General features: G+C 45.4%; 3 protein-coding genes and 1 long non-coding RNA gene across 5 annotated transcripts; 1 reads left to right on the forward strand and 3 right to left on the reverse strand.

The window, feature by feature from the left end:
* Positions 1-1,002: 1,002 nt before the first annotated feature.
* On the reverse strand, positions 1,003-2,406 carry LOC4341170 (peroxidase P7). Its single transcript, XM_015786063.3, has 2 exons — positions 1,988-2,406; positions 1,003-1,894 (listed from the first exon to the last, which is right to left on the reverse strand). The coding sequence occupies exons 1-2, from the start codon at positions 2,231-2,233 to the stop codon at positions 1,124-1,126; spliced, it is 1,017 nt and encodes a 338-aa protein (XP_015641549.1). The 5' UTR covers positions 2,234-2,406; the 3' UTR covers positions 1,003-1,123.
* A 5,997-nt stretch (positions 2,407-8,403) lies between these two features.
* LOC107278696 (peroxidase 22.3-like) lies at positions 8,404-9,356 on the reverse strand. The gene has a single exon (XM_015786064.3). It carries the CDS (start codon positions 9,238-9,240, stop codon positions 8,509-8,511), a length of 732 nt encoding a protein of 243 aa, XP_015641550.2. The 5' UTR covers positions 9,241-9,356; the 3' UTR covers positions 8,404-8,508.
* A 4,747-nt stretch (positions 9,357-14,103) lies between these two features.
* On the reverse strand, positions 14,104-15,529 carry LOC4341171 (peroxidase 2-like). The gene is made up of 2 exons (XM_015786062.3): positions 15,136-15,529; positions 14,104-15,044 (listed from the first exon to the last, which is right to left on the reverse strand). The coding sequence occupies exons 1-2, from the start codon at positions 15,379-15,381 to the stop codon at positions 14,274-14,276; spliced, it is 1,017 nt and encodes a 338-aa protein (XP_015641548.1). The 5' UTR covers positions 15,382-15,529; the 3' UTR covers positions 14,104-14,273.
* A 4,750-nt stretch (positions 15,530-20,279) lies between these two features.
* LOC107281228 (uncharacterized) lies at positions 20,280-24,227 on the forward strand. Of its 2 annotated transcripts, XR_010741772.1 has the most exons (5): positions 20,280-20,718; positions 21,179-21,259; positions 22,399-22,536; positions 23,184-23,541; positions 23,947-24,227. It is a non-coding gene; the product is annotated as an uncharacterized lncRNA (long non-coding RNA). The 2 variants fall into 2 exon arrangements; XR_010741773.1 differs by lacking the exon at positions 23,947-24,227 and having other exon boundaries at positions 22,399-22,514; positions 23,184-23,378.
* Positions 24,228-24,439: the final 212 nt, after the last annotated feature.

Here is a 24,439-nt window from a genome sequence, read left to right on the forward strand (position 1 = left end):
CCTCTGACGGCCTTCTAGTAACTTGCCCGTCAGAGGTGGATGTCACCTGTGACGGCCGGCCACCCGTTAAAGGTGACTGGACTCACCAGTGACCACTGATCACTGACCATGCGTGAAGCCGTCAAAGATGATGGTTTGGGTCCGTGACAGGTGACCTTGGCCAGTGTAGTGTGTGCTCTCACGTGATTCATCGGTTTTGCATGCCGCCGCATTTATCCTTCACTCCAGTGTATAATTCTTGCAATATAATATTAAATATATTTTAGAAACATATAATATTCAACAATACTAACTGCAACACTGATAACAACTATAAGAAACATTGATTACTAACGAGTGAAACATAGAAAAAAAATCATATAATTAAAAGTTAACATGTATTTGCAGAAACTTGATGATGTTGAAACATTTTTATATTATGTCCGAAACATTAAGTTGTAAATATTGAAACATTATAAAATACTCACTAAAACATTCAAATAACACCATGTAACATTTACAAATTAACTAGTAGTGAAATAGCATAAAATACTAGCTGAAACATTTAAATAAAACCACACGCAATGTTTAAAACAAATAAAATTTTAAAAAGCTAAATATTTTTTCATCGGAATATAACCATGTGCTATGTGTGTTTCCTTTATAAAGATTTGATCACAACAAATTTAATGGTGTAATCGGATCATTGAATAAAAAAGTAATTTGCAAGAAATAAGTATTTAAAAATTATATTAAGAGGGAGGTATGTTTGCATGTTATGGGTGATGCTGCAAGATGCATGCATTAGAGTGAGAGTGACAGGACTTTTGGGGCAAAGTACATTACTGCAGAAAGCCTCATCAGTGTTGATTTCAAACTCCTCATAGGTGCCGGTTTTTATGTAGATTTTTCCTCATGCAAGGTGGGAGACAGTAAGACCGGTACGTACGAGCCATAATCTATTAGGTGATTTGTAGTAGTGGTAATCTCCCATACATTATAGAAATGAATAAACAAATGAAGTATAAAAGAATAATACAGCTTACAGTTTATTGCACAATCAAATCGAAAGGAATTTCACACTTACAAATGAGTATCCAACATATTTGTGTTGTACTCGACAGTATAATTAACAAGAGGAGCATCAATAATGGGTGTTGGCCACCGAGCACTTGAGCCTGACCTCCGTCGGAGTCCACCAATGCTTCGGCCGTATGTTCCCCATCTTAACCATGGCCCTCGCGAAGTCGGCGAAGAACACATCGCCGTTCATGGCGTACGTCTTCACCAGGTCGCCGGTCTCGCACCCCTGGGTGTAGAGCTCCTGGTCGGATGTGAGGAGCCCGCGCCTCGCAAGCAAGTCGACGTAGTAGGCGTTGTCGAACTTGGCTGGCGTCCGCTCATCGAACGGCGCCGTGGCGTTGCCGTGCTTCTGCTCGCACTCCTGCCTGCGTTGCGCCGCGAATGAGGGGTCGATGCTGTCGCCGCCCTGGCCAACGAGGCTGTAGATGCGTTCCTCGTAGTGCTCGCAGCTGTGCGTCCTGCCGACGGTGTGCGCGCCGGAGAGCGCGGTGAGGTCGCGCTCGTCGAGGTTGTTCTCCTTGAACATCCTGATGAGCTCGGCTAGGCTGTCTGTCGGTCTCGGGAGATCCTTGTTGGCCATGTCCATGCGGGCGGCGAGGGAGTCCTTGCGGCCGAGGAGCACGCCCCAGCTGGGCCCGCCGAGCATGGCGACGGCGTCGCGGGCGGCGAGCGCGAGAACATCAGCGCAGGAGACGGTGGCCGGGCAGCTGCGCTCGAGTTCCGACTTGATGTCTTCGATCACGTCGTAGCCGACGACGGAGGCGTTGGGCTTGGCGTCCTTCTCGCTCTCCATGGAGTCCGTAGCGTTCAGAAGGATGGAGGCATCACAACCCTGCAAATGTCACCGATGATTGTTAGACAAATGCATTTCGTGATGCTCTAATGGTGGCCTCCTCGTACGATCGAGAGATTGTGGTGTACTTACGTTGACGAAGCAGTCGTGGAAGAAGAGGCGGAGGATGGCCGGCGCCGTGCGGGGGTTGGCGGCGGCGTGGCGCTCCATGACCGAGCGCACGATGCTCTGCGCGTTGGGGCACGTCTCGTCGTAGTAACTCTCCGTGAACTCCTCGTGACCGAAGGGATTTGGAAATCCCTGAGCGGCGGAGGCGAGAGCCGCGACAGCGACGAGCAGAGCAACCCAAGCGACGCCGCCCTTACACCTAAACGCCATGGCTGATGGTCTCCCTCCGGCCTCGAGAGATCGATCACGATCGACAAAGCTCCGAAACGAGAGATCGATCGAGCCCTAGGCCCCTAGCTTAATGATTAGCTTCGCCTTGGTACTGACAAACTCCGAAGTGATGGTGAGCTCTGCTGCTGCTGGCTGCTGCTGATTGCAGATGTTGTGGTGGATGATGATGAGTAGGAAGCATGCGTTATATAGATGGCCAGTTAACGCGTGGCGAACGTGCGCACGACGGGGTCCCTGGTCTCTGCAAGCGCAAGACCAGCAAAGCTCGTGCGGCAACTCGTGACGAGGTCACCAACAAGAGAAAAAAATGGGAAAGTATAGAGAAAAGAAAAGTAAGGAAACGAACCAAAACAAAACGTGTCTCTCTACGGGTAGTGGTCACATCGTACACTTGCAGGGTTGCAGCAAATGAATTGATCAAAGGATATATTCATCGCTGCTGGACGGGCTAGACTTTGATCATTATTGCATGGTCGGATTAACATATGTATAAACTACTGTTCACATGTCTTCATTATTCTATTTAGCACGAACCTAATCAATTGGTGACTTCTCAATTATTGATTCGATGCCTGCATGCATGCATCTGTTACTCCCTCTACCCCATAATATAATGAATGGTTAAAGTTGGTATGGTCTCCAAAACTAATTTTTAGCTTATAATTTCTCATACATTATAAGGTTTGTAGCAACAAAATGATAACCATATGAAAATAAATTTAAATCTCAATCTAATGATATAATTTTAACAAATACTACATCCATCCTAAAATATAATTAACAACTTTTGGCTATGAATCTGGACACAGTCAGGGCCGCCCCTAGGGGGTGTCAGCCCGTGCGCGCGCTCGAGGCCCCCAAAATCCAGGGGCCCCCATGGCCCATGGCCCATGGCCCACGGCACCCCCATGTATGCTACTTCGCAGGCCTGTATCGTGTGAAGACGGAACACGAAGAGGAGCGACCGAGCGAAGGAAAATCGAAGCGTCGAAGTCGAAGCGATCTATCTAACTCCCGTTCCCGATTCCCATCGCCTCGGCCCTCGATCACGCCACCTGCCGACCTGCTGCCTGCGTCGCCTACTCGCCTGGAGGCTGGATCACGGCATCACGCCGCTGGCCGATGCCGCTGATCGCTGCACAGCATAGCTACTGCTGCAGAGTGCAGACGCAACGCTACCTGCTAGGTTGAGAGCTCTTGCCTCTCGCACAGGCACAGCCACAGCTGAAGACTCTAAATATATATAGATAATTTTATCACATCGAATATTAAGTGGTGTGTTTATAAGACTATAAATATATATATTAGTTTATGTATATATATGGGGGCCTCCATATAAGTTTTCGCCCTGGGGCCTAAAAACCCAGGACCGACCCTGCACACAGTTGTCCAAATTCATAGCTAAAAATACTTACATTTTGGGATGGATGGAGTAAATTTATTTCATATTATACAAAGTGTATGTTGGTCAAACATTTCAAAGGTTGAATCTTAATATACGTGCGCGCCTCGTATTATTGGATGGAGGGGGTAATATTCAAGAAAAATAACTTGATGACCCATGGATCCTTGATCCATTCCAAGTCTCCAATGGGGAAGATGGACAAGGACTGATTTTCTGATTAATTGATTATAGTTTATTAGTAACTGGTATTAATTAATGAAGCTGCTGACGTCTCTGTAGCTTTTCTTGTCGCAAATAGACAATCGAGCTGATTAACTATTTGGACAACCGCGTAAGAATTGATGCTATGAATCCGATGCATGTTTTTATGTTTGGAAAGGTTCTGATCAATCACACAGTTGCTGTGAGAAGTTCGTTGATGGATTCATATTCAACCTCGGGACTAGTTATTGCTCATTCACACAATTTCAAGAGAAAATTACACAGATTTTTAACCATGCATAATATATATCTTCACATTAGAATATACGAACAATATGAGACAAATAAAAGTAATTAACTAGATTAAAACAATAAGTAGCTTCATTAAAAACAAATCACCCGAGACTCCTAACCAAATAAGTCATATTTTTTAAACACATTTCTAACAGTACTAGAGAGCTCCAAGTATATATAAAGTACTTATATTGTAGATTATTGGACTACATTATATATATTTCCTAATTTAAAGTAAAAGTATTAATACATAACTTAAAAGTTACATTTTAACTGCTGTGTAATTTTGTTGTATGACCTTGAGGCAACTTAGACTTGTATACAGAGGACAAGTATCCAGAACGTGTACTGCGCCCCAACCATTGCCGAAGTCCCGGGGCCTCAAGCGAACCCCAAGGTCAGGCCAGCTTAGACTATGGCGAGTCGGCGACAGGATGTGATGCTCGGTCTAGACTATTACACTCTAGGCACTGCCGATGTCTAGGGACCACAGTCATTAGCCTGGGATCGCACGCTCACTACCAGAAACACTTTAGTAAACACTTTATTTTCATTTTATAATAATAACACTGTTTCATTCACATACGTTTTTTTTATTTTCTCAATGCAGTGCATTAGAGGCTCCAAAAGTGATTGGACTGTTGCTCCAACTAATAAGAACAGAAAATATATATCGCGATGTGGTATAACAATTTTCATACCTTGTACTTGCTTGCTTATTTCCTAAGTTAAGCTTTTGCATTCTTGAATTATATATTTAGATAGCTGATTTGGAAGGTAAGGCGAATTTTGTTCTACATCTATGTCATGAAACCTGGTTTGAAAAATGACCTTGCACTTGTAGTAGTTCAGCAACCAGTAGGAAAAGGGCCCTAAAATGCTTTGTATGTTCTCTCTACCTTGTGTACTTTAATCTTATTTCCTCATATATATGTATATATATACTTAGTAACGTTCATTGACCTAGGATGATGACCATAGCCGTGTGACCAAATGTATCCAAGAATCATGTGAGTTACCGGATAAGTTACTTGAGAAAATAAAAGCTCAAGACCTGCTGCAGGGATTGGATAACTATGCATTATTGTTATTTTAGTTGCTGCATGGGCATGCTTTTTTGTTACTAATTAGAATTGGATGAATTAATCATAAACTTTTCGAATCGTTGCAAGGAACTGATTCTTCCCCATGTAAGCTCACAGCAAGTTGACTGCAATGGCTGCCACAAAAATGATGGATGTGATATTGCTTCCAGCAATGGTGGCAGTAACAACACCAGCAACAATTGTACTGGTTGTTTGAATGCCTCTCCTTGATGCTGTTGCAGTACATGTCATGCGAGATGGACTAAGGTTTTTGGACATACCAATGTGGAGTTGCGGCATATGCTAATGCTTTTGGATATTTTGTATATATGGTTCTAACCATATAGATGGAGGGTGAGACTCTGAAAGTTACTATTAGGTGTCTTAGGCCAGGCAAACTTCAGAAGTTCATGCTTGTGTGTTATGTTGAAATAGTGAACTAGAACTATGTATGATGATGATGGATTTGACCTTTCTATTTTTGGAATGCAATATTGAATTTGAGCAGTTTACGTGCTGTGTGATGAATATCAGAATGACCATATTTACTATTAGATATTGTGTACATATGGATCATCCCTGTATATTGTATATTACTAAAAAAAATGGATGAATAATTTTCCTGACGGTTCTACCCGTCACAAAAATCTCTTTGACTATCAAACCTATCTATGATGGGGGAATATCACTGACTGTGCAATTCACGTCAGGAAAATTAATCCTGACGTGCGCTCACGTCAGGAATAGTTTTCCTGACGGACAAACGTCAGGCAAATTATTTTTTCCCCGACAAGCTAGTTCTGACGGTATTTTTCTGACGTTGACACGTCAGGACCTATTTTCCTGACAGTTTTTCATTTATTCCTGACGGGTTTTAGCCGTCAGAGGTAATATTGTTTCTGGTAGTGGCTTTGGGGCTTCCTCCTGCTCCCGAGCATGTGGAGCACCCAACCTAGGTTGCAAGTGAGCGAGGGAACGACCCAGTTAACAATGAAGTTATTAACATATCAACAAGGAGGATCTTGACCTTGGTCCCATTTGCTCCGTGCCGGTGCCCGGGGTCGAGGCCAGGGACTACTATCAGTGAAATGGGTACCAAGACCCCTACCACCGGATGCTCAGGGTGCCTAGGGACACGCCATCAGATTTGGTGGACCACACAACTAGCAATCCGCCCTAAGCAAAATGACTAAGATGCACCTGAGGAGAAACAGAACAATATCATATGCCCGCGACCTAGCAGGGGGCCGGTGAACTCTGGGTCATCCATATGGCCAGGTATCTTGAGCTCGGCATCATTCCTACGAGAGTAGGTTGGGCCCTGAGCTTGATATGCGGCTGCCACCTTCCCACAAGCTCGGGCCCCAAGGGTTGCTCGAGGTAGAGGCAGCACATTGACCGTGATGGGATACGGCATGATGTAGTTGTCACCAACCAAGTAAGCCTTGTATTAGATATGAGGCAACGCATAAAAACCTAGTGTGTGACCAGGGCAATAGGCAACAGGACAGCGCCTGCACAGCTGTCGCATGTGCCGTTATCACCCCTGTGGTCGAGGGGAGTATGGTGCCAGAATTTGCATAACTTTGATAGAACATGCAGAAAATTGAAGTATTTTGTACTAACATTGCTGATAAATGTTTGTCTATTGACAAGTTTTTTCCAGCCACCATACAACGGAATGGCAAAATTTGCTATATGACATCCAAAGTTTGTGGCCTTTGCTGGTAGACACCGCTAAAACGTGAATTAGCTATAGGACACCCAAAAAGCTTGGTTATTTGTTGAAAGACGCCGCAACGATTATTTTATTACTTCTGTGTTTAATGGAGAGAGAAACACATGAAATTGACAAAACTTGGGCAATGAAGGTGACGATCATGCATGTGGGGTCGGCGGCAACACTTGCGACATTTCTGGCGCTTCGCCATGCTGGCGTGGACGCCGTTGGCACTGCATCACTCAGCCGTCAACAACCGAAGATGGCAGTCGGCACAGAATTGAACGAGAGGGGCGGCGGTGAGCGAGGAGATCAAGATGGGAGTCGCGCGCGACTGCGTCAGCGCGTGGACCCGAGCTGAGCCGCGGGTTTCGTCATCGCGCTGCACCTGGAGCCGAGGCAACAAACGTCTTCTTGCATGTGTCCGGTAGGTCGGTTGTCCAAGCGTCATTCAGCGTGGCCGAGTTGCAGTGCCTGGAGTTTATATTCAGTATGGCACCAAAATTTTCTCCGGAGGAGGAGAGATTGCATCCAGTGTATTTTGTACAGTGGGCCCCATATACTTTGTATTTTTTACATGAATGGGACAGATGTGTCTAGGTGCACCTATAGATGGTTTCAAGCCTGCTGTACCTCACCTACAGATGCACCAACATATTCATCACTTATAGAGGCTTTAGAAGAGGAGGGCAATATAGACATTTTGCATAGCTTTCTCTCCTTGGCTGACCAGATATTATATTTTAGGGAGAATTGCAAATATGCCACTACTTTCAACCCCTAATTCGAAATAGCCATTATAAAAACACAAACTGCAAATTTAAAACTGAAGTTGATTTTCTGTGCTTCTGTTTGCCACTGCCGTCCAAACTGATGCAATTAATAGGACAAAAATAATTAATTTAATGGAAATACAAAGCAACTTGATAAGACTGTTTTGCCCTTGGTTAAGTTTATGTCCTCCCGGCCCTAGGTCCCGACCTAACCACAAGCCAGAACGATCCCCTCCTTCTACCTCTATGAACCATAGATTCCAAATCCTATCATACCTTTTAAATCGTGAGCAAATAAAAATAAAATCAGTTGCAATGAAGTAAGTGATGGCAATGAAGAAAGAGCTGATGGATTTTGGCGAGTAGGCGACGGCAGGTGGCGGGTGTTGTGGTGGTCAGTGTTAGAGTATATGGTAGTTAGAGTTATATTAGGATATGATTGATTTGTGTGGATTACTTCCATATCTGTAATCATTCCTTATCTCCTCGATCTCTATGTACTCATGTATATTTGTCAAATATTTACAGTATTCATGTCTTCCCTATAATATCCGACATAGTATCAGAGCGGGCGACCTAGAGCGGGCATTGTGCATGTATGCGAGTGATTGAACTTCCAGGGCAAAGTGATCTCCCATACATCATAAAAAAATGAATAAACAGATGAAGTACAAAAGAATAATACAGCTTACAGTTTGTTGTACAATTAAATCGAAAGGAATTTCACACTTACAAATGATTCCAAAATAGTTGTGTTGTACTTAATAGTATGGGCATCAATAATGGGTGTTGGCCACCGAGCACTTGAGCCTGACCTCCGCCGGAGTCCACCAATGCTTTGGGCGTATGTTCCCCATCTTAACCATGGCCCTCACGAAGTCGGCGAAGAACACGTCGCCGTTCATGGCGTACGTCTTCACCAGGTCGCCGGTCTCGCACCCCTGGGTGTAGAGCTCCTGGTCGGATGTGAGGAGCCCGCGCCTCGCAAGCAAGTCGATGTAGTAGGCGTTGTCGAACTTGGCCGGCGTCCGCTCGTCGAACGGCGCAGTGGCGTTGCCGTGCTTCTGCTCGCATTCCTGCCGGCGTTGCGCCGCGAAGGATGGGTCGATGCTGTCGCCGCCCTGGCCGACGCGGCTGTAGATGCGGTCGTCGTAGTTCTTGCAGTCATGTGCCATGCCGACGGTGTGCGCACCGGAGAGCGCGGTGAGGTCGCGTTCGTCGAGGCCGTTCTTCTCGAACATCCTGATGAGTTCGGCCAGGCTGTCTTTCGGGTTCGGGAGATCCTTGTTGGCCATGTCTATGCTGGCGGTGAGGGAGTCCTTGCGGCCGAGGAGCACGCCCCAGCTGGGCCCGCTGAGCATCGCGACGGCGTCGCGGGCGGCGAGCGCGAGAACATCGGCGCAGGAGACGGTGGCCGGGCAGCTGCGCTCGAGCTCGGACTTGATGCCGTCGATCACGTCGAAGCCGGCGAGGGTGGCGTTGGGCTCGGCATCCTTCTCGCTCTCCATGGAGTCCGTAGCGTTCAGAAGGATGGAGGCATCACAACCCTGCAATGCATGTCACCGATGATTGTTAGACAAATTAAGCATTCGTGATTCTTCTAATGGTGGCCTCCTCATACGATCGAGAGACGGCACTGATGATACTTGTCATCGGTGCCGGTTCTAGAACATGTTTTGAGGTCAAAACCGATACTTATATGGTCCTAATAGGTGCCGGTTTTTTATGGCAAGACAAAGGTGTCGGTTTTTGTCTAGAACTGGTACCTTTGTCTTGTCATAAAAAACCGGCACCTATGTGTAGGGCCCACCATCAGACTTAAAAAGCACTATTGAAATAAAGGTGCCGATTTTTTGTCGAGAACCGGCACATTTGTCTTGTCATAAAAAAAAACCAGCACCTATGTATAGGGCCCACCAACGGCTAGTGTGGGAGGGAGAAGATTAAAGGTGCTGGTTTTGGGTCTAGAACTGGCACCTTTCACTAACACAAGTTTTAGGTGCGGTTTTATTTAAAAACCAGCACCTATTTGAACATAAAGGTGTCGGTTTTGAATATTTAGCGCGTGGGGGTGGGTGCATGGGTGGAAAAGGCATTATAGGTGCCGGTTTTTGGTGTGTCGGCACGTATAGTGGCGACACCTATTTGCCTTTTTATATTAGTGACATCGCCACTGGACGGACGCGTGCTAGATTTTGATCGAAACATATATCGTCGGAATATATGAATTATACTGTCCACATCTCTTAATTATTTTGTTAAGCAGGGACCTAATCATTTGGTGACTTCTCAAGTTCTGATTCGATGCATGCATCATCTGTAGTTATTATTCAAGAAAAGGAACTCGCGCGGTGATGACCGATCGATCCTTGATCTATTCCAAGTCTCCAACGAGGCAGGTGGACAAGGACTGGTTTTCACTAAAAAATAATAATCTTTGATGGTGAGGCGAGTTCTTATTTGGAATTATATTAATAAATTAAGCTGCAAGCACGTATCTGTAGCTTTCTTTGTCCGAAATAGATCGAGCTGATTATTTGGACCACCGCGTAAGAATTCATGCGATGAACATTCCGAATGCTGAATGCCTGTGTTTGAGTTTTGAAAGGTTCTGATCACGGTCACACAGTTACTGTGATGAATTCGTACATGGATTCATATTCGGAATAAGTTCACTTTGTGACCCTCAAAAGTGATCGAAATCTAATCCGTGATCCTAGACCACAAAACCGGATATTTCAACCCCAAACACTTAAAACCGGTGCAATTTAATTCCCCTTACGGTTTTGGAGGTGGTTTTGATGACGTGGCGCCCATGTGGCGGTATTCACCGGATCTCCCTTACACGTGGGGTTGACGTCGTGTTTAGGTGGCATGTAGAATAAAAAAATATGTGTGGGGCCCATTTGTCATTGACACATAAAAAGAAATTGTGGGACTCACGTGTCCCTTCTCTCTGTCCCCTCCCTCCTTGCCGCTCCTCTCTCTCTCACGCGGCGGGCGGTGAGGGCCGGAGCAGCGGCGGGCGGAGACGGCGGCAAGTGGCGGAGGCGCGGGCATGGTGTTGTGGCCTGCGAGAGGCAGAGACGAGGGAGTGGCGGCAGCAGGCACTGGAGCGGTGACAGCGGCGGCGCCCGGGCTGAGCTCCACTGCCTCCTCACTGTAACACCCCGATTTTCGTTCGGGATTAAAAATTATTAAATAATGCATTTTCTAGAAATTATATTAAAAGTTAAAGCAATTTAATCAAGTGAATTATAGAGGAAATTAAAAATTTCCTTTAAAAATCATGGCCGGGAATATTTTATAATATTCTTTATGCCCTAAAATACTCTCTGAAATTTCCCGCGAATTTTCGGAGCTCAGGAAGTAATATTTTTAAAGTTACAAAGTTTGTTTAATCAATTTAAATAAAAAGAAAAACCAAACAAAACCCCTCCCCTCCTCCCTTTGGGCTTGGCCCAGTCCTTCCTCCCTGTCGGGCCGGCCTCCCTCCTCTCTCCTCCCTCATTCAGGCCGGCCCAGCTCGCTCCCCTCCCCTCCAAAGGTCACATAACCCCCCTCCCTTCTCCCCCTCTGGCCGACATGTGGGACCTGACATGTCAGCTTCTTCCCCAACCTCCAGCCCGGGCCAGCAACCGCCATGGCCGCCCGAGCCGCCCACATAGCCGCCGATTCCAGCCCTCCCGCTCGCGCCATCGCGCCCAAACCGAGAGGGATCGGATCCCCTCCACTCCTCCACTCAAATCCCCCACTCTCCCCGAGAAAATCGGCGATGAGCCGATCCACTCACCCACATCACCAGAGTCCCACGCCGCCGCCCGTTGCCGCCCCGTCCGGCCACGTTCTCCCCTCCCCGAGCCTATAAAAATGCTCCTCGCACCACCCTCTCCCATTTTCCCAGTTTTCCCGAGCTCCCCGCGCCTTCCACCACTCTTCCTGTGCCAATCCCCATCGCCGTCGCTTGCCGGCGCCCTCTGGCCGCCCGCCACCACTGCTCTAGCTACGCCCGCACTCCACCGCTGCCACCATCGGCATCGCTGTGCCAAGCTCCACCCCGGCCCATACTCCATTCTCCCTCTCCACCTCCGAAACGCCGCCGCCACGCGCACCACCTCTCTCCGCCGCTACCGCCGACTCCAGCTGCGCGCCACTGCCGCCCTGGTCATCGCCACTCTGCGCCGCCGCCACCACTAGCTCCGCAGCCCCTCCCCACACAACGGCCGCCCCTTTATTTCCCCGAATCACCACCGCAATCACCCCTTCACCATGAACCCGAGCTCCACCACCTCCCGTCGCGTCCATCCGCACCTTGCCACCACCCCTAACCACCCCGCACAGCACTGAGGCTGTCGTCGACATCACCGTGCCGAGCACCACCCCAGCATCCGCTTTGCTTCCCCAGATCGCCACTGCAACCACCCCTCTGCCGCGAACCCCTCCCCAGATCGAAGTGAAGATGCAAGGCAAGTCACACATTCCCCTTGAGCATGTTGATCCCGATTTATAAATGATTTACCATTTGCAAATAAATATGCATGTTTTGCTAATTACATGGGATCAGGGTATAACCTATCTGCTTGCTTGTGCTATGTTTAGTTGTTACCCGTCCTTTATCAACCCTAGGTGATAATTTATCTAGCTCGTGATACTTATGTTGATCTAGCTAGAATTATATATGCTTAGCCATGCTTAATTACCACTAGCTCACATAATGGGATAATTATAGTGTTAGACCTTTTAGTATCATGACGAGCTGCGTGTTCGAGACACCCGACCATGTTTCATAGGTCGTAATTATCCAACTAAAATTCGACTGAATGGTGGGCTGTGGGTGCATGGTTTTGCTAGTCGCACCCATGGCAATTAAGGACCAGTTCATGGGAAACCATGGAAGACTTACAGTGCTTGCAAGCGATCGGTCTTGGACAACTTGCCTCCAGATCTTCCTGCGAAGGTAAAAGCAGAAGCAATGGCATGGAGATTGATGTTAACTCTATCCTCTCCGATTAGGACTTTGTATATCACCTAATCCGTAGAGATATTTTCCATAATTCGTGACAGATTCCTACAACGCATACGGAAACAACCCGTGTACGTGAAGGTATACCATACTCGTATATTCTATAAGTTGTAGGGTAGGAGATATGCCTTATCCATAACCATAACACAAACGGAAGTTTCACAAGAGATTTAACATGTTGCTTATTTTCCTATGCAATTGACCATAGGAATTGTCGATGTTTTATATCAGCAAGAAGTATACGAGACCTAAAAGTGAATGGATATAAGACCTAAAAGTGGACGGATGTGGAAGACAAGGGCTTAGACAGGTTCAGACCCTCTCGATGAGAGGTTGTCCTCTACTCCTATCCAGTTTGGTGGATTGAATTTGTCAGATTGTATTAATCATGTGATATTAGGTTTTTATCTGGTTGCCCTTGAGGGAGCCCCCTACCTACCTTATATGTTGGGGAGAAGGTTATAGAGAGGAAAAGTTAGCCGGATACTACTTCAGTTTCCTAATATATAAATGGTAGTATTCAGCCGGGGCTTTATGCCCTGTTTAAGGATACAAGACAACATAGTGACCGAGTCCTACTCTATTATATATTAAATGGATCCAACCTCTGTAGTCAAATATGTAGGCCATGTAGATTCCCGGTACCCATAACCTTCATAGGAATGCATTTCAATGAAATTTTCTATTATCTTCCTGTGAATCAAATGGTTCAATTAATTATCTAATTTACGATTCAATTATATCATTGTATTCCTTATAATTAAATATTTATAACACGATCTCACATGATTATACTTTGATTAAAAAATTAACGTTGTTTCACTGGAAATTTGTTCCCCCTTTGTCAAAACGTTTCAACTCACAATGTAAAATGTATGAGAAAAATAAAACATTCAAAGATACTAACTGCAGCACTAACAACAACTATATGAAACACTAATTGCCAACGAGCAAAACATACAAAAAAAACATATAAAAATACCATATTTTGCAAAAACATGATAATGTTGAAAAGTTTTAATATCATATTCAAAACATTAAATATTGAAACATTATAAAATACTTACTATAAAATTCGAATAATATCATACAACATTTACAAATTAACTAGTATTGAAATATCATAAGATATCAACTGAAACATTTAAATAAAACACATTAAAAGAAATAAACTAAAAAACTAATTACTACAAGTGTGGTCTTGTTATAAAAAGATTTAATTACACAGAATTTATTGATGTGATCCGCTCATAGAATACAGAAGTAATTTGAAAGAAAACATTATTTAAAAATGAGTACTCTTTAAAAAAATTATTTATTGATGTGATGTTGCATTGTGCATGAGTGGTTGAACATTCAAGGCAAAGTGATCTCCCATACATTATAAAAAAATGAATAAAAAAATTGAGGTACAAAAGAAAAATACATCTTACAGTTTAATGCACAATTAAATCGAAAGGAAATATCACACTTATAAATGAGTGCAACATAATTGTGTTGTACTCAACAGTATGAGCATCAATAATGTGTGTTGGCCACCGAGCACTTGAGCCTGACCTCCGCCGGAGTCCACCAATGCTTTGGGCGTATGTTCCCCATCTTCACCATCGCTCTTGTGAAGTCGGCGAAGAACACGTCGCCGTTCATGGCGTACGTCTTCACCAGGTCGCCGGTCTGGCAGCCCTGGGTGTAGAGCTCCTGGTCAGAGGTGAGGAGCCCCCGCCTCGCGAGCAGGTCGACGTAGTAGGCGTTGTCAAACTTGGCTGGCGTCCGCTCGTCGAACGGTGCCGTGGCCTTGTCGTGCTTCTGCTCGCACTCCTGCCTGCGCAGCGCCGCGAAGGATGGGTCGATGCTGTCGCCGCCCTGGCCGACGCGACTGTAGATGCGGTCGTCGTAGTTCTTGCAGTCATGTGCCATGCCGACGGTGTGTGCACCGGAGAGCGCGGTGAGGTCACGCTCGTCGAGGTCGTGCTCCTTGAACATCCTGATGAGTTCGGCCAGGCTGTCTTTCGGGTTCGGGAGATCCTCTTTGGCCATGTCTATGCTGGCGGTGAGGGAGTCCTTGCGGCCGAGGAGCACGCCCCAGCTGGGCCCACCGAGCATGGCGACGGCGTCGCGGGCGGCGAGCGCGAGAACATCGGCGCAGGAGACGGTGGCCGGGCAGCTGCGCTCGAGCTCGGACTTGATGCCGTCGATCACGTCGAAGCCGGCGAGGGTGGCGTTGGGCTCGGCATCCTTCTCGCTCTCCATGGAGTCCGTAGCGTTCAGAAGGATGGAGGCATCACAACCCTGCAAATGTCACCGATGATTGTTAGACAAATGCATTCGTTATGCTTCTAATGGTGGCCTCCTCGTACGATGGAGAGATTGGTGTACTTACGTTGACAAAGCAGTCGTGGAAGAAGAGGCGGAGGATGGCCGGCGCCGTGCGGGGGTTGGCGGCGGCGTGGCGCTCCATGACCGAGCGCACGATGCTCTGCGCGTTGGGGCACGTCTCGTCGTAGTAACTCTCCGTGAACTCCTCGTGACCGAAGGGATTTGGAAATCCCTGAGCGGCGGAGGCGAGAGCCGCGACAGCGACGAGCAGAGCAACCCAAGCGACGCCGCCCTTACACCTAAACGACATGGCTGCTGATGGTCAGATCAGATCAGATCACGATCAGATCGATCGAGCCCTAGCTTAATAATTAGCCTTGTGCTGACAAGCTCCGAAGTGATGGTGATCAGCTCTGCTGCTGCTGCTGCTGATTGGAGGAGATGTTGTGGTGGATGATGAGTACGAAGCATGCAGCGAATCGTTTGCGTTATATAGATGGCTAGTTCACGCGTGGGCGTGGCGTGTCCCCAAGCTGCGCGCGCGCTCGTGCTCGGGAGAATACGAGAGCGCACGACGACGGGGTCCTGGTCTGCAACAGGGCAAAGCTCGTGCTCACTTGGCGGCAACTCGTGACGAGGTCGCCAACAAGACGAAAAATGGGAAAGGAGAGAAAAAACGTAAGCAATCAAAAGTTACAAAACAAAACAAAACGTGTAACACTCAAATACTAGTATATTAGTAACAAGTTGTCACGTACCAACCCAATGTTGTCAAATAATTCAGAGGTCACACATCGTACACTTGCACTATGCATCAATGAATTGATCAAAGGATATATACATCGCCAGTCGCCACTGGACGGGCGCGCGCTAGATTTTGATCGATACATATATCGTCGGAACAAATGAATTATACTGTCCACATCTCTTAACTATTTTATTAAGCAGGGACCTAATCATTTGGTTACTTCTCAAGTCCTGATTCGATGCATGCATATGCATCTGTAGTTATTATTCAAGAAAAGGAACTCGGTGATGACGACCGATCGATCCTTGATCCATTCCAAGTCTCCAACGAGGCAGGTGGACAAGGACTGATTTTCACTAAAAATAATAATCTTTGATGGTGTGGCCAGTTTTTATTTGGAATTAAGTAATTAAGCTGCAAGCAAGTCTCTGTAGCTTTGTTTGCCCGAAATAGATCGAGCTGATTATTTGGACCACCGCGTAAGAATTCATGCGATGAACATTCCGAATGCTGAATGCATGTGTTCGAGTTTTGAAAGGTTCTGATCACAGCCACGACACTGGCCGGTCTCTAGGCCCAATTAGCTAGCCTGCCGTTAACACCGGCCCATCATCCTCCTCAGCCGTGGCCGAAGCCGAGGCCACCTTATCGGTGCAATTGATCTTGATTGAGTTGTATTTTGCAATTTTATTCGAAGCAGACTCGTGTTAAACTAGCCAGAAATTGCTAAGTACATGTTCTCATGGATCAGAAAATTTAAGCTGGTATAGCTGTTGATCTGAGTAATACCTGCATGGCTGCATCATTGAATTATACACAACCGTCCTAATTCCTAAAGAAACAAGAAGGAATAAATCTACGTAACCCCCGAACCTATTACCAGGTGATTACTTAACCCCTCACCTAACAAACCAGGTATTTAACCCCCTAACCTTACTAAAACCATTTAATTAAGGGGTTTTGGACTATTTGCCATTCTCCCAGATGGCGTGTTCTCAAATGCCATTCTCCCGGATGACTTCGCTATTTTGCCATCGGAGAGAGAAGATTTCTTGCTTGTGTGCTATTTTTTAGCCCGCAATGCGCCACGTCACCCGATCCGAGGGCAAAATGATTGTCTTGTCCTTCTTCTTCCTCTAGCTCAGGTCCCTCTTCTCTAACCTTCCTCCCTGCATGTGAGCCGGTGACACCACCACCACCACCGCCGAACCGACCTCCTGGTGCTGGGTGAAGAACGACAAGGTAGGAAAAGCCCTAAGGGTGGACCTGGCACAGCCGCCGACATCGGGGGAGAGTGTAGAAAAGCTGAGAGGAGGAAGACGAAGTCGGCGGTGATGGGGTGAGGAACCGGCGATGCCACAAAAGAAAAGGCAGGGGCCGGTGTTGGCCGCAGCAGAATGGAGCAGGGGCCGGGGAGGTAAGGAGCAGAGCGAAGGAGGGAGGAGTGCGAGGTGGGGAGCTCACCGGAGCCCAAGAACCTCGCCGGAGCGAAGGAAGGGGATGAAAGAGACAGAAGGGGAAATGAAGAAGAAGGGCAAGACGGTCATTTTGTCCTCAGATCGAGTGACGTGGCGCCTTGCGGAATAGCGAAGTCATCCGGGAGAGTAGCATTTGAGAACACGCCATCCGGGAGAGTGGCAAATAGTCCAAAACCCCTTTAATTAACCCCAGGCCACACTTGACCAGCCGGCCACGGTGGATCAACGCGTGTGTGGAGGATGGCGTGAATAAAAACACGAGCGGTTCTCTCATCGTTCTCCTTGGCACCTCCTCTCTCTCTCTCTCATTCGCGCGAGCACAACTCCGACGAGGCGAACAAGCTGCTTGTCACGCCCTAAAAATCTTAAATATATAAATTGTTGTTTAATTGGAATTTTTAGAAATTGTTTTAAAAGCCTACAAGCTAAACCCTAATTTTCTAGGAAAATTTTCAACATAAAAGTAGGCTAGATAAAATTTTATTAAATACTATGCTTGCTCCTCTATTTTCTAGAATTTTCTGGGAATTATTTGAGCAAGGGAAGTATTTTTAATAGTTGAAACAACATTTCACAAATTGTTTTATTTAAAAAAGTTCAAAAAACCCCTTCTTTGGTCGTTGGGCCGAATTCGGCCCAATACTCCCTCTCTCTCCGCGCGGCCGAACCGGCCCATGCCGGCCCAAGCCGAGCCGCCCGCCCCCTCCTCCTCCAGCCGCTGACATGTGGGGCCCACATGTCAGGGCCGTCTTCAACCTCCGGCCGCCGCCTCGCAAGCCGCCCGAGCCGCCTCCTTTCTCCTCTCAAATCCGCCTCAATCCGACCCCGATTCCTCCGGGTTTTTGAGGGGTTTTGTTCCTCTCGTTCTCCTCTTTCTTTTCCCCCAAAAATCAAAGCGAATCGTTGAGTATTCTCTCCGAATCGAATTCGTTTTGATTTTATCCCTAAAATCGAGTTTGATTTCTTCCCGAATCGATTCCTCTCGTTTGGAGCTCGATCTCTTCAATCCAATGCTATATAAAGCTTCCCCTCGTCGTCCTATTCCGTTTGCCCCCTCTCCCGAGCTCTCCCGTGCCTCCTAGCGCCGCCGCGACGCGCTCCAAGTCCGCCGCCGCCGCCGGCCGTCTTCGGTCACGTCGCCGCGCCGTCTCCGCCGTCGCCGCCGCTTGCCGTCATCGCCGTTAGGTGCGCCGTGGTGAGAGGAACCTCGGCTGCCCCTCCTCTTTCGCCGCCGACCACCGGAGCCCCTCCGCCGCCGTCGACCCGAGCCGCCGCGCCGCTTCTTCTCGTCGCCGGCCGCCGTCGTGCATCGTTTCTCGTAGTGGTGAGTACCATCGGGTTCGTCTCGATGCCCTCTACGCGTAGATGCCCTCCGATTCCGCGGCCGACCTCTCTAGCTCCGGCGAGCTCTCCAACCCGAGCCGGCCGTCATTGCGACGTCAGCATGACGTCAGCATGACGTCATCACCAGGGCTGACGTCATCATTAGGGCTGACGTCATCGTTTCCTTTTCTTTTTCTTTTCCCGATTTTCTAATAGATTAAAACTTCGGAAAATCATAACTAAATAACCGTAGATCCGTTTTAGGTGGTTCAAGTTTCTAAATTCTTCTAAAATCAAGATCTACATGTTAAAAATATCCACATGTACTGTTTATGCTTGTTTTTGTACTGTTTTATTGATTTTGTTTATTTGCTTTAGTTTCCGACGTTCCGGAGGAGAGCGTTTCCGTTGAGGAAGGTTCCGAAGCGTTTGCGGAAGCTCAAGGCAAGTCACACAGTTCCCAAACAACCCTTTGAGCATGTTGATCCCATTTAAAGCTATTATTTTATTTCAACTGTGCATTGTTTTCGAATGTCATCGGGTGGTGAGCCTTTCCCTATTAATTAATGGCCGAAGATGACTTTATTTTCCTATGGGTTATAATTTGATTAGCATGAACCTTATATATTGGATTGGTTCAGCTAAATGCTATATATAGGTTTGCTTAGCCATGCTTAGAAACATTAGCCAACTAAAAGGGGTTAAATATAAATTATATTACATAATTATTATGAATAATGGTTATTTTATATGGTAGCTCACGATGGTAAGTCGTGTGATGTTAATTAATTGATAATTAAGATCTGACTAAGGTGGGTTGTGAGCATATGGTTTTGATGGTTGTGCTCATGACAATTAAGGACCGGTTCGCGAGCTACTGTTGTGAAACATTTATCGTGCCAACCACAAGCCAGCGTAGGCAACGGCTTTATCTTTTGTATAGCGTGATTCGTTATAGTGCGCCAGACTGAGAAGTGGCGAGAAGTCCACGGGGGTCGCTGGGGAGTCCATGCCTTGTTTATAAGGGGGTGATTATGATCCAGGAAAGGTGCGCTGTAATGGGTTATGTTGTATGTCACACCCTGATTTTCGTCTTAGGATTTATAAATTATTTAATAAATTATTAATAGAATTTATATTAAATGTTCATCAATTTACAAGTGAAGTTAAATGTGGGAAATAAAATTTCCTAAATATAAAGCATGGATGGATTTAATTTTTATTAAATTCTCCATGGTTAATTATACTCTCTGGAATTTTCTCGGATTTTTTGGAGCTCAATTATTAATTTTAATCATACAAAGAGCATTTCAGTAATTACCCACATATTAAATTAATCATTAAATGGTCTAATTATAATTTTGTTAAGTACTTTTAGTGTCCAAGTATTTTCAGGATTTTTCTTGGAATTATTTGAGCATTGGAAGTATTTTTAACAATTGAAAGATCATTTAAGTGATTATTTTAATTGGAAAAAGTTTTTAAATCCTTCCCTAAGTCGTTGGGCCGATTTCGGCCCAACTCTTTCTCTCTCCGCGCGGCCGAACCGGCCCAATCGGCCCAGCTGCAGCCGAGCCGCCCTTCTCTCTGTCAAAGTCTGTTTTGCCTCCCTCCTTCAATCGGGCCTAGCATAGGAAACCACACAGAAAAGTCTAGTTTGCCTCCCTGCTACAGTGTCGTCCCTAACCTCCAGCCGGCTGCCTAGCTGAGCCCGAGCCGCGCGCCGCGCCGCCTTCCTCCTCTAAATCCGCTCCAATCCGACCCCGTTTCTTCCGGATTTTTGAGGGGTTTTGATCCTCTCATCCTCCTCTATCTTTTCCCCCAAGAATCGGAGCAAATCGTTGGGTATTTTATCCGAATCAAACTCGTTTTCGAGTTTATCTCCAAAACCGAGTTTTGATTTTCCCGGATCGATTTCTTGCGGGAGGAGTCCGATCTCTTCAATCCAAGGCTATAAATAGGACCCCCTAGTCCTCCTCTTTCGTTTGCCCCCTCTCCCGTCCTCTCCCGTGACCCGTAGAGCCGTCGCCACCGTGCAAGCCGTCGCCGCCGTCGCTTCTTCGTCGCCGGCCGTCATCCGTCGTCGTTCGTCGCTTCGGTGAGTACCATCGGGTTCGTCTCGTCGTCCTCTACGTGTACATGCCCTCCAATAGCCCGGCCGACCTCTCTAGCTCCGGCGAGGTCGCCACCCATGTCGTGGCTGCCGTCGATGACGTCATCAGTTTTTCTTTTTCCCGTTTTTCTAATAGATTAAATCTTCGGAAAATCATAACTAAATAACCGTAGATCCGTTTCAGGTGGTTCGAGTTGCTAAATTTTTCTAAAATAAAGATCTACATATTAAAATTGTCCATAAATTGAATTAAATTTATTTAATTCTTTTTAAATGGGCTTTAATTAGATTTGATCTTGTAAAATTCATAATAAATTCATTTGAAGTCGAAATAAGGCCGTTCAAGTCTCATAATTCATCTAAAATTATGATCTACGTGTTTGTTTACTTTTTATGTACTGTTTATTTGGTTTTTATTAGTTTTTTTCTTCGTTTTGCGTGTTAGCTTGTCGTTTCCGTCGTTGCGAAGGTTCGTGAGTGCGTCGGAAGTGATCAAGAAGATTAATTGAAGACCGATTATTGCAAGGCAAGTCACACAGATCCTAAACACAATCCTTTGAGCATGTTGATCCTATATTTAAATTCTCTATTTGTTTCAACTGTGCATTTATTTTCGAATGTCATCGGGTGGTGTGAACCTATTCCTTTGTTATGGCCAATTTGCATTGAATGCCCTATTCCTTGATACCTTGGGGTAATAAAATTGATTAGCTTGAACCTTATGTATTGGTTTGGTTCAGCTAAATGTTATGTATATATATAATTGCTTAGCAATGCTTAGAAACATTAGCTCACTAATGGGATGAATCATATATACTACATTAATATTTATGGTTATATTTAATGGTAGCTCACGATGGTTAATCGTGTTATGAAAATTAATTGGTAATTAAAATATGATTAATGGTGGGTTGTGAGCACATGGTTTTGAAGGTCGTGCTCATGGCAATTAAGGACCGGTTCGCGAGCTACTGTTGTGAAACATTTATCGTGCCAACCACAAGCCAGCGTGGGCAACGGCTTTATCCTTTGTATAGCATGATTTATTATAGTGCGCCAGACTGAGAAGTGGCGAGAAGTCCATAGGGGTCGCTGGGGAGTCCATGCCTTGTTTATAAGGGGGTGATTATGATCCAGGAACGGTGCACTGTTTTGAGTTGTGTTGTGCAAAGGGTATTGTCACGATTTCCCCCTTTGCAATGCCGTGGTGGTATTTCGGGGCATGGCAACATGTGTGGAATCGTGTCTTGTGGGTACAGTGGTACACCTCTGGCCAGAGTAAAACTATTCGAATAGCCGTGCCCGCGGTTATGGGCGAGTTGAGCAATGTTTTTCGTGATTAGTCTCACACCTCTCACAATAATTATGGATGTTATATCTGGTAATAATTTGCTTAGCTCCTGGTTTGGAGTTAGATCTGTTCAGCCGGGTATGGTTGTTCAGAATGGTTGGGCCTGTGCAGCATGGGTGTGCTGTTCAGTGTTGATTAAAATCGATGATTAACTACTCTACTGTTTTACTTATCTTAAATGTTTTGCTAAATGCTGCTTTCGCAAATGAGCCTATATTATGCCATCCTTTGGAATCTTTGTGCACTTGCATATTTGCTGTGTGGCTTGTTGAGTATGTCATGTGCTCATTCTTGCAATAATCAATCAACCTCAGTTGAAGAAAAAGGATCCAGAAGGAGAAGACGTTTGGCTTATACCCCAGTTGAGCTGCCTGTGGGAGTGGAGCCGGAGCTTCGCTAGATTTTATTTTCCGCTGCAGTTTTCTTCTTGGTGAGGATTAAGTGCCTCTTAAGTAAGTATTTATCGTTTTAGTTAATTTGATGAATCTGTATATTAAATTGTCAGTTTGTGTACCTCGGCTGATTCCTGGACGAGGATTTAATGCACAAATTAGTTCGGAAATTACTAGTGAATTTCCGGGCGTGACATTGTACAAGGGGTATTGTCACAATTCCTTTCCGAGATACCGTGGTGGTATTGAGGCACATGGTGACATGATGTGGGGTTGTGTCTTGTGGGTACAGTGGTACACCTCTGATCAGAGTTTAATCTATTCGAATAGCCGTACCCGCGGTTATGGGTGAGTTGAGCAATGTTTTTCGTGATTAGTCTCACACTACTCATTAATGGTAATAATGTGTTAATTAATTTAATTCCTGGTTTGGAATGGTTAATTCCTGGTTTGGAGGTTCAATTTGTTCAACTGGGGTTGGTTGTTCAAATGTGGTTGGGCCTATGCAACACGGGTGTGTTGTATGGTGTTTATTTAATATTGATTAATTATACAACTGTTTTACTATTCTCTTAAATATTTATTAAATGCTATTTTCTGCAAATGAGCTATATTATGCCATCCTTTGTTATCCTGTGCACTTGCATATTTGCTGTGTGGCTTGTTGAGTATGTCATATGCTCATTCTTGCAATATTCATTCATCAGAAGAGGAGTTTCTCAGTGAAGGTGATGATCTGGAGGAATAGGCTTGTTCTCGGTTAAAATGCCTGTGGAGTGGAGTCGCCATAGCTGTTCCGTAGTTTGTTATAGTTTTTTTTCCGCTGCGTAGAATATTATTTCTTGAGAGGAACTATCTACCTCTGTAATAATTTTAATTTGCGAATATTCGATAGTTATTTATTTGTACTCTATTATCAATATTGTCATTGTGTGCCTCGGTTGATTCCTGGACGAGGGTTTAACACACATGTAAGCGTTTGGAATTTTGGATAGAAATTCTGGGCGTGACACTGCTGATGACAGGGAGTAGATCCACTTGATTGGATTGCAGGGTGAGGTAAAGGTGAGTCTCCACAACCCTTTCTGTGTTTTTTTTTTCCAACCAGGCTATCTCTTAAAGGATTAGGGTTAATTCTACAAGGTCTTTTAGTTGTGGGTTATGTATTTTCTTTGTGAAATTTGGATAGTGCTATATTGTAGGCAGTTAAATTCTCATCACTTTTTGTGAATTTCTCGGTAATTTTACTGCTTGATGATTTTGGGGTTTAGGGCTTATGAACACAGAAATTTGCTCCTATGTTGGTACCAGAGGACACATAAATTTGCTTTGTTTGTGTATGATCTTGCTTTTTTTTTTAAGAATAACGGAGGCTAGAAACCTCAAATAATATATACTGTACGATCTTGGTGGTTGTAGTAATTTAATCTCATCAAAAGTTAGGATTAATTTTTTTTCTTATTTTTGCAGGAATGGATCCATCGGATTTTCTTCCGGTCAGGTTTCACTATAGTGGGGAATTCATGTTTTCTAGGGGGCAATTGCATTATGTGGCAGAGCGTACTGCATTGTCATACATAGAGCTTGACAAGATATCTTTACCTGAGATTATAGGTTTCTTCGGTGACCACATGCCAGTTAGTGGTTTATTACACTTGCATTGGCTGTATCCTGGAAAGCAGTTGTCAGATGGGCTAAGGTTTTTGCTTGATGACAATGCTTGCATAGAAATGGCAAATCATATGTCTAATAATGGTCAAGTTGCAGAAATTTATGTTGAGCATATAGCAATTGATGAGGGGCAAGATGATAATTAGATTGCTGATTGGGGCTATGACATGGCAGAAGCTAACGATGAAGCGAAATCAGATTCAGAGGCAGAGCTACATCTTACTGTTGTTCTATGTACAGATAAGAAGGGAAAATTGAAACCAAGAAGAGCATCATCTCAAATTCTAGAGAA

The sequence above is a fragment of the Oryza sativa genome, chromosome 6 (assembly GCF_034140825.1).
Source record: "Oryza sativa Japonica Group chromosome 6, ASM3414082v1".
Taxonomy (NCBI): Eukaryota; Viridiplantae; Streptophyta; class Magnoliopsida; order Poales; family Poaceae; genus Oryza; species Oryza sativa.

What these genes read in the sequence shown, in the direction of transcription:
- LOC4341170 (XM_015786063.3), bottom strand. Translation starts at nt 2,233, where the DNA reads ATGGCGTTTAGGTGTAAGGGCGGCGTCGCTTGGGTTGCTCTGCTCGTC. An exon ending in TCCACGACTGCTTCGTCAAC is followed by an intron (nt 1,895 to 1,987) that starts GTAAGTACACCA and finishes TGACATTTGCAG; the next exon opens with GGTTGTGATGCCTCCATCCT.
- LOC107278696 (XM_015786064.3), bottom strand. Translation starts at nt 9,240, where the DNA reads ATGGAGAGCGAGAAGGATGCCGAGCCCAACGCCACCCTCGCCGGCTTC.
- LOC4341171 (XM_015786062.3), bottom strand. Translation starts at nt 15,381, where the DNA reads ATGTCGTTTAGGTGTAAGGGCGGCGTCGCTTGGGTTGCTCTGCTCGTC. An exon ending in TCCACGACTGCTTTGTCAAC is followed by an intron (nt 15,045 to 15,135) that starts GTAAGTACACCA and finishes TGACATTTGCAG; the next exon opens with GGTTGTGATGCCTCCATCCT.